The sequence below is a fragment of the Chaetura pelagica genome, unplaced genomic scaffold (genome assembly GCF_000747805.2).
Source record: "Chaetura pelagica isolate M959 unplaced genomic scaffold, ChaPel_1.0 scaffold356, whole genome shotgun sequence".
In the NCBI taxonomy this organism is placed as follows: Eukaryota; Metazoa; Chordata; class Aves; order Apodiformes; family Apodidae; genus Chaetura; species Chaetura pelagica.
Genome location: NW_009953964.1, coordinates 9461395 through 9470850, shown reverse-complemented (window position 1 = coordinate 9470850; position 9456 = coordinate 9461395). Strand labels below are relative to the sequence as shown.

At 40.2% G+C, this 9456-nt stretch overlaps 1 protein-coding gene across 1 annotated transcript in view; it reads right to left on the bottom strand.

The window, feature by feature from the left end:
* The window catches only part of NMUR2 (neuromedin U receptor 2), a 6917-nt gene extending 3532 nt beyond the window's left edge, over positions 1-3385 (bottom strand). The window contains exon 1 of the mRNA XM_010002128.1: positions 2666-3385. Within this exon, the coding sequence (XP_010000430.1) occupies positions 2666-3385 (720 nt within the window). The remainder of the gene's footprint in view (positions 1-2665) is intronic.
* Positions 3386-9456: the final 6071 nt, after the last annotated feature.

The window sequence follows — 9456 nt, the reverse complement described above, 5'->3', positions numbered from 1 at the left end:
AAGAAATGAGGGAAAAGATAGGAATCAATCTGGATTTGTAAAAATCTTGTGAAAAGCTGCTAGTTGTGCAATTTTATTTTGCCTTTTACACTTGACTTTGCTTCCTGATTTTTGGTTAACAACATCTCTCTGTAAGGATGATTAAATGAGACCTTCTTTCAAAGTTCTATTTATTCATAAAACCCAGAAAAGGGAAGCACATGTTAATTGAATCATACTCAATTATACTGCAATTCAGCCTCCTGTGTTTTACTTTATTCCTTTCATAACTTTTAATCATAGTCACAGTTGTTTAAGGAAAAGACTGTTGATTTGTAAAACGTCTAGTGATAAATGTCTGCTCAAATTGATTAAAATCCATGGTTTCCCTTCAGTAGTTTTCAGTCTCAACAAGAATCTATTCTAGGCATATCCCAAAGCCTCAGAGAATACAGTGCTTTGATGCTGTAATAAACTAGAGTCACATGTATCTTTATTTTTCATCTTCCTCCTGGCATTTGGATAAAGCTACAAGATTCCTCTTTAGACTCAAGTGATAATAGAAGGAAGTTTAACTAGTAAAAACTCAGCAGTTGTAATTTGATAAAATAATGGGTTATGTCTAAGGGGAAGGAAAAAAGAAAACAAAAGAAAAAAAAAAAATTAATCCATGACAAAGGTTATAACTTAGGCCAGGGAGGATTTGCAGCCTGGTCTCATGTGAGGTGTCCTTGCTCACAGCGGGGAGGTTGGAACCTGGTGACCTCTAAGGTCCCTTCCAACCTTCACCATTCTGTGATTCTGTGATTGATGCCCATGGTTTGACAGAACTCCAGCCAAGGCAGTGGTTACTTTCACATCACTGTGAATGTATAAGGCTGTGCAGGGTTTCCTGATGATGAATGTAATGCATTCACTGCAAGAGAATTAAGTGTCTGGAGCAAGAAGCTGAAAATTTGATTCCCTCCCCCACCCATCTTTATTAGCTACAGCATTTCATACTAGAAATTAAAAGACAGAGCAAAATTAGGGACCTCACCTACCCCCAGGCTAAACCTAGTGAGGCCACTTAGCAAAAGCAATGCCAGTCCAGCTCTGCCAGCACTGCAGGGACTCACTTTCTGAAGCAGCCTTTTCCTCATGTTCTCATTTCCTCCCTCTCTTCCTCCTCAGCTTTTTGGCTAACAGTTGCAACTAGTACCCCAACAGTTGAACTAAGTCTAAAGAAGAGTCTGACTGATTTAGGGACTAGTCCTAAAGGCAATTGTGATGAGAAATCTATGAAAGCTGCAGAAGGAAGCTCCACACTCAAATCTAAGGAGACAACAGTGTCATCGTCGTTGTCTTCTTTACAGTAATGCTGGAACTATCTATTGACCATAACATTGTAGTATTTAAAACATCTGCACTTTTTCCTCCCTCTAGGTCTTATTTTGGAATTTTTTTCTGTTAAACTATGTAAAGAACCCAAAACATCTGCTGGTGGGATAATTTAACCCATTAGTTGTTTGGAAGATCTACCATGTGCTATGGATTTGTGACAGATAATCCTTGTGGCTTTTCCTGGGTAAGGTAAAATTGCTTCTGTATAATTGCAGATAACAGTAAACATCAACCAGCACAACAAAATGAGATGAACACCAGCACAGATTTTGGTTGAATTTCTTGCATGTTATTAGGTATGTTCATTTGTCTCTACTAGCTTATTGCATTCCTTTCTTGCTTTATGATCAGCCACAGCTTTGCAAATTTTAAATTATATTCAGTGCAATGAGGTGGGATTCATATTTCCAAAATACATGTAACATGTGAGAAGAAAAAGAATCATCTAGTCTCTATGATTAGCAGTGTGTTTCAGTGCTGTGCTACACAGCTTTGTAACACTGTGAAAATGATTGTTTTATTTGTGTATTTAAATGATGAATACTTGGTTAAATGATCTCACTTTCAGAAGAGGGAATGAACATGAACTCTAAGGTAGCCTTAGTTGATAGTGAAGCTCTGCCAGAGGGATAAAAAGAAAGGATTGTTGATTTTGCCAGCTGCAGCAATAAGGTAGCATTTCAGCTTATGAGAGCTTTGTGAGTTTTAACAATTGAGCATTATCAACATCTCCACCAGAGCAGAAAAATAAAGTAACATAATGAAAATTCCACAGTCACAAGGAGAGGAAAAACAAACAGTACACAAGATTCAGTCACTAACTGGCTCCTCTTTATTCTTTTCACATTTTCCATTTTGCATAATGAAAATTCCACAGTCACAAGGAGAGGGAAAACAAACAGTACACAAGATTCACTCGCTAACCGGCTCCTCTTTATTCTTTTCACATTTTCTATTTCCTTCTAGTCTCACTGCAAAGCTCCAAATCTCTGCAAAGCTGGTATCAATCTACAGACTTGGGTGTTTAAGTCACATTCAGATGGAGCAGCAGTGATGGTAAGTTATTTTAAAAAGATTGGGATAAATATTGAGGAAATTATTCTCTGTAGCTTTGTTGATTTGAGGAACAGATTATACCAAAGAGGGAGTTGAATGGGCTGTTATGAGAAGTTTGAAATATTTTTGCTTTTTTTTGAGGGGAAAGTGGCAAGAAAAAAGGTGCAATCGCTTAAAAGACACATGCAGACACAAACACACAGGAATGAGCTGAGGAAACACTGAGCACAGTTGCAGTAGCACTTACTCTCAGCCCCATCAGATAGTACAGGATGCTTATTACCCCCATAGGCAGCACGTAGAAGAGAAAGGAAGTGATCTGGACAATGCAGTTGTAGATCCACATGGGCATGACTACAGTGCAGGTGGCAGAGCCAGGGACCAGGGTGCCATTGGGGAAGTACTGCAGCATGATGCCATGGGTGCCTGTGTTGGGGAGGGCGAAGAGGACCGAGAGGACCCAGAGCACCACGATGGTCCTCAGGGCGCGCTTGCGGGTGCTCTCCAGCTTGGCACGGAACGGGTGGAGGATGGCAATGTACCTCTCCAAGCTGACTGTGGTGACACTGAGGATGGAGGCAAAACACACGGTCTCAAAGAGTGCTGTCTTGAAGTAGCAGCCAACGGGCCCAAACAAGAAGGGGTAGTTGCTCCACATCTCATAGACTTCCAGTGGCATCCCGAAAAGCAGCACGAGCAGGTCTGAGACAGCCAGGCTGAAGAGATAGTAATTGGTCGGGGTCTTCATGTTCCGCTGCTTGAGGATTACCAGGCAAACTAAGAAGTTACCCACCACCCCAACAACAAAGATCAGGGTGTACACCAAAGCCATAGGCAAGAAGAGATGGCTGCGTCTAGGCCCACACAGGAAGGCCAAGTAGTCCTCAGTGCTGTTTAAGTACCTTCTGAGACGTTCTTCATGTAGACCAAAGTGATTAAACCAGGAGATATTGCTGGTCCAAGCCATCACTGGATCTTCTGAAATGTTACACAACCAAGATCTGGTCTTTAAGTTTTTCTGTGCTCGTCTGCTCACTTTTTGCAGACAGAGGAGGTGAGGTGGGAAGTGGGGAGTGGTTGTCTTGCCAGCCCTAGATGCACAAAGCCACCGAGAGCTGTGAGTGTGTTTGGCTTCAGTCAAGGTTTTGCTATTGTAGCAGCTGTTCCTCTGCAAGGAGTTCCTGAGCCAGAAAGCCCCTCCTTTCACACAGATTCATTGGCTCTCTAAGTGCATTAGATTATAGACTAAGAAAAGAGGTTCCAGCTTCTTATATCAGCTCCTTGTATCAGCAGATGCATTTACAGACTCAGAAATGTGGGATTTTAGAGAGCTGGAAATCTGAACTACAGATGGTGAGACAATCTGAAAGATGTTTGTGTTTGTCAGTGGGAAACCAGAAGAAAAAAAGGAACAAACTAGCCCTGAAAACTGAATTCAAAAAGCTTTTACAATATTGTATTGATGCTAGATCCTGTCATGAGCCCTAAGCAAAAATGAGAAACCTGAAGTGATTTCATTTTTCAGATTTCTGCTGGTTTACTTATTTATTTGTTAGCAGCAAGTACTAGGAGACAGAGTTTGTTATTTTTGTAGTAACTGATGTGGAATTAGACTACTCAAATGTTTCAGCCTTTTCAAAAACACTGTTGTTGTGGGGTTTTTTTCTCCTGAAATCTGACACAGGATTTTAATTGCTCTTCTTGTTGATCAAAATATTTGCCCACTTTACTGGTGTGCTGGAATCTGATCCCATGTTCTTAGATAGTCTTTTTTTGGGAATATTTCTAAGGACTGTATTGTTCCAAAAACAGATTTATTGCCTTCAGGTCTATTAATTTTTATAAACTGCTATTTTTTTTTTCCTGAATGACAGCCCTTCTGTGTGTCTTGCAAGGATGGTGGCTGTGTCAAAACTAATCATTTAGCTCCTTATGAATAGTTGATTCCTCATGGAAATTCTCTAAAACCGAAAAGCATTGATGTGTATGGATATGATTATCTGAGATTCAGAAAAAATTAAGCTGTTTGGAATCGAAGAGGTGCTAGAGCTGAGAATTAGTTTAGGGGATTTTGTCATCTTGTTGTGTAATTTGTCTGCCCAGTACCAGCCCAGTGCCCCTCCTTGAAACCATATGGACTTTTTACATCCTTAAAATCCTTTAGCAAGGAACTCCTTCGGTCTCCTATCTATGTGAGAAGAACCATCCTCTTTTCTCTGTTTGACCTTTAGCTGAGTCTACCTGGCTACCAACCTAAGACTAGATATTTTTTAACCTTTCAGGAGCAAAATAAGAGCCCTTTTACTTGGCTTGTATTCTAAATTCCTGACAAAAGCAAGTTTTCCAAGGAAGATGCAAACTACTCCACTACAAGCTGCTAGACAGTAAACTGAACCCACACAAAATCTGTTTTTGATTCCTAAGAACTGAAGCTGTCTTAGATCCTGTTCTCTTTACTCTTTCTGTTTTTAACTTCTTCTGATTTAGTCGTGGTCCAATTACCTTGCAAGAAAAAGTTCTGTAATAACCCCAGCCTGTCTCCAAAAATAACAGCGGGAAGTAAAGAACCAAGGTTTGGTCCAAGAGAGGCATATTTGGTGTGTGGAGCCTGAGGATTTCTGAGCAGTCATTTAAAATGTGAGAGGCATGGAAGGTACCACAATAACTATAAAAGGCAGGGGCATGTCTCTGGTGATGACTTGTGGATCTGCTGAAATTCCCTCACACACAAACCCTCTCCATCAGAAAGACCCTGCTCGGTTCTGTCAGATTTACACAGAGGGGTTTTGTGGTGCAGACTGGAAGGTTTTATGGGATGGGTGAGCTACAAGGGTGCTCTTTTGACCTATTGCTGCCTTTGTTAAGGATTCATCTTAAAAGAAAATCTTTGTATTTTAAAAATGTTGAAAAATTGTGAATTTTATTTTGATCTCCTGTTGATGTAAGAAGGAAGAACTGAGGAATCACTAATAGGGTGCCTGGTGGAGACTAGAAGTGACTGTTTCACAGCAGAGTAGGAGAATTTAGTATCAAATCAAAGTATTTGAGACTTCTTTGATTTGAGACTTGCTGCACCTCTGCTTAACTTTAAGGTTTTCTTTTCCCCTTAATATCTTAACAATATTTTGTTTCTTTCCATTTCTTCCCTTCCCTGTAAGTTCCACTACCTATACTGCATCATAACTGAGGTGAGCAAACTCTTCTAACATGGCTACCAAAATGGTCTTTCTTTTTCTTCTTACATATTAACCTCTGCAAAGAAACTGAAAAGTGAACCTGAGGTCTGTTCAGTTTGAACTCAATTTTAGTGAAAAAGAAATAAAGCTGTGTTGAGTTATTTACTCAGAAGTCAACAGGGCAGCCATTCCTCTATGAGAGGAAAACAATGACTGCAGCAACATGCCAGGTTATGTGAAAGTGTTGGATGTGCCAGGCCCACCTGGCTCTGCTTCCATTTGTTCTCCCTCCTCCATCCTTTCTGATCCTGCTGGGCTCAGATGCTGACAAGCTGTAAGAACAGATGTACAGAAGAAAGACAGGTCTGTTTGTCATGCAGGTCACCCCTGGAACCATGTCACTATGGCCACAATTAAGTGGCAGGTGGAGGGAAAAGGAGAGTAGAAAATATATTGCAGATCATTACTCAAACCTTTGTTAGTGTTTTTTATCGTATCTGTATGAATAAGGGTGGGACAATGTATCAAACCAAAGACCAGTTCTGCCTCTGTATGGCTGGAAATTTTTTTATATTTTTATAACTGGGACAGAAAATTAAAAAAAAAAAAATCCTTTGGAAAATAATATTTCAACATTTAGTATTTTTCATTATAAAACACACTTTATTGGTGCTTGCTGTACTTCACTCTAAAGACAATGGTGTGCTGCATGGTGGCCTCAGAACTGAGCAGTTTTGTGTAATAATAATCTAATTAATATTAAGTAACAATTGCATTAAGGTAATGTACACACTGTAATGTGTATTCATGTGGGGCACTATTTGGAAGACAAGGGTTGGACACAGTACTGGGTTTGCCATAATTCTTGTCAAGCAGGTTCACTAATTTTTATCTTCAGCAATTACAGCCTGGCCTATCATTTCCAATATCTAATTCCCATTTGCAGCTATCGAATCCTGTTGTTTCAGTGGTTTCACCCTTCCTCTGATTTGTACACACTGGAGGTAGGTGCAAAATCCTTTAGGAACTCTGTGTGAGGGGATGCTTCCCAGCCTCTCTGAGCTTGCTTTCCCCACTCTTCCCACAGAGCCATTCAGAGCTAACCCTGGAGCCACCCTGCTTTCTGGAGTGGCAGGTTCAAACTCACTGATTTAATCCTTTGAGACTTTGACAGCAACGTGGACCTCTGTCCCATAGGGATGCAAGGAAGAGGCTGCAGACTTGGTAAGCAGAAATGTGAAACCAAACCACAATGAATATGTTACCACAATTGCTAGAAAAATACAGCCCCACTCCCCTTATAAATAACTGAGCTATAACCATAGGTCATGCATTTGACTTTTCTTTTTTTCCTTCTTTGAAAGGCTTGTTTGGTTCTTTACAGCAGCTGAGATGCCAGTCCTTGTTTTTCCATTCAGTGTAATGTTCAACATGCTATCAAATCCACAGACACATTTTGTACATTTTCTCTCCCTCCAGGCTGGAGGAGCGAGCTGTACCGTAATAACAGCTGGATGTGCAGTAGCCTTTCCATGCCTTATTGCAAGTAATTTTGCAATTATCTAGGCTATTTGCAGGCAGATTTTCCATAGCTGTGCATGATACCTGAAGTCTCCAGGATATCAATCAACACACAGAAGTGGATTTCATGACAACTCTACAAAACACCAAGGAGAGCACCTCTCTGCCTGGAGCATCTGCTGGCAATCTCAGGCAGTTCAGACACAGACACTTCAAGAGTGGAACCCATTTTTGCCTAAGTTTGGTGATTAAAAAAGAGCAAATGAGCCTAAACAGATTTTTCAGGCTCCCACTTTGGTAAGTAATGGAAAGAACAACATCCAGGAAGGGATTTGTCCTAAGTCATAGCACAAGGTAAGAGAAAAGGAGGAGCTTATTTTTTCCTATTGTTTGCAGAGGGTAATAAGGAGAAACAGCTGAGATTAATTTAGACCCCAATTTTGGGCAGACTTATCCATTCTCATCCCATCAAGATGAGTCTTTAGAGTGAGCCATATCCAGGCTTTGTCTTTAAGAAGCTGTTGGGCTGCATTTGTCCTAAGTCATAGCACAAGGTAAGAGAAAAGGAGGAGCTTATTTTTTCCTATTGTTTGCAGAGGGTAATAAGGAGAAACAGCTGAGATTAATTTAGACCCCAATTTTGGGCAGACTTATCCATTCTCATCCCATCAAGATGAGTCTTTAGAGTGAGCCATATCCAGGCTTTGTCTTTAAGAAGCTGTTGGGCTGCAGGCAGGACTGGAGAGCCAAGCAGCAGAAGGAGTGAGAACAGTCCAGTGCTCAGAATCACTCTTTTCTAGCAGGGTGAGTATACCTACTGACATGGCCTTCAGTGATGGATTTCTTTGTTAGTGGTGATTCCAGAAATGAGTGGGAAAGGTGTCTTTCCTTTTTGGAAGCATTTTGTGCTCTGTGTGTGTCTGTGCCTGTGCTTTGAAGAGTCAGTGGGTGGCAGGTACAGAAACGGTTCAAGTTTGGCATTGAGGGGAGCAGTGAAAAGAGCTGAAAAAGAACTCTGGTACAGAAAAGCTTGTCATACTGATTGTGTTCATCATGACAAATTGGCTTGGATTTACATGGGGGAATATGAAAGGATTGTCATGGCAGAAAATGTATTGAAGTCACAACCACAGTGCAGAATGAGTCAGATTGTCTGAGTCAGGGGTGATCTGATCTGATACTACAGGACCCAGATTTACGCAGGAAGAACCTTATTTTTTAGCATCTCTTTATGGTTTTCTGCATCTTATTACAGCATTGATGCTCCATGGCAGCTTCCTCCCTTCCTTGTGGTGCATAATGTTTATTAGAAGAGCTTGACTCACTTGACTGTCAGGTCCAAAAGAGACTTAACTCATTTCCCTGACTTGATTTAAGGGTATTATTTTTCAACTCACATCCATTTGGCTTCTGTTCCCCGCAGTGGGATTTGGGCAAGGATTTTTCTCTCTTGAGAAAAAAAAAAAAAAAAGAAAAGATCATTGTATCATAAAGTCTTCATGGTGCCTGGATGTGTATTAGTCATGTGTACTGATGGGACTGAAGGAATCACAGTGACAAGTCTTAAAGCATTTAAAGAAAGGCAGTGATGTATTATTGGAGGTTGCAGAAAGTTAGCATTTGTTATAGGAGAACTGAATCCATCAATGAAAATGATAGATGGGACACATGGGATTTACATAGCACATATGTAAAACTAACAGTAAGAGAAATGTTAAGAGAATTCCTTTTCTGAACAATTCTTTCTTTACAGCTTGGCATGGAGGTAGCTTTGCTGTAAGAATAATGAAGCTCATAGGAAAGGTTTGCTCCTATTGGAAAACTTTATATGCTCTTTATTTCCCCCAGAATTGCAGTGATGGGTTAGTTTATTCTCTATGAAACAATTTACTCAGAGATGCTTCCATAATAGATAATAATAACAATAATAAATAATGCAATTTAAGAATCTGGAAATTAGACAACATTTCCCTCTCTTCTTCTAATTTCAGAAAAGGTTTGTTATTATTATCTAGGCATGTTTACATTTTCTTGGCCCCAGTACAAGTATCATTCTACTGCTCATGAGAGAGACTGGCAAAAATACTTGTCAAGTGTCTCCATTCCCTCCTGCCTCAGCTGCTGCTCAGATGGGTTGTACAGTGATCACCTCTCTTTGTGTCATACTGAGAATCAATGTTATTTGACTTGGTATTAATGAAACCATCTTTATGAAGAAGGATGTGCATAATTTGGAACGTTAATATGCCAGCAGATGATGTTCTTTTCCTGCTCTTTTCTCCATTAGACTATCCCCAGGAGTCATATCTTGGTTTAGCTAAATGCAGCAAAGGATGGAGTA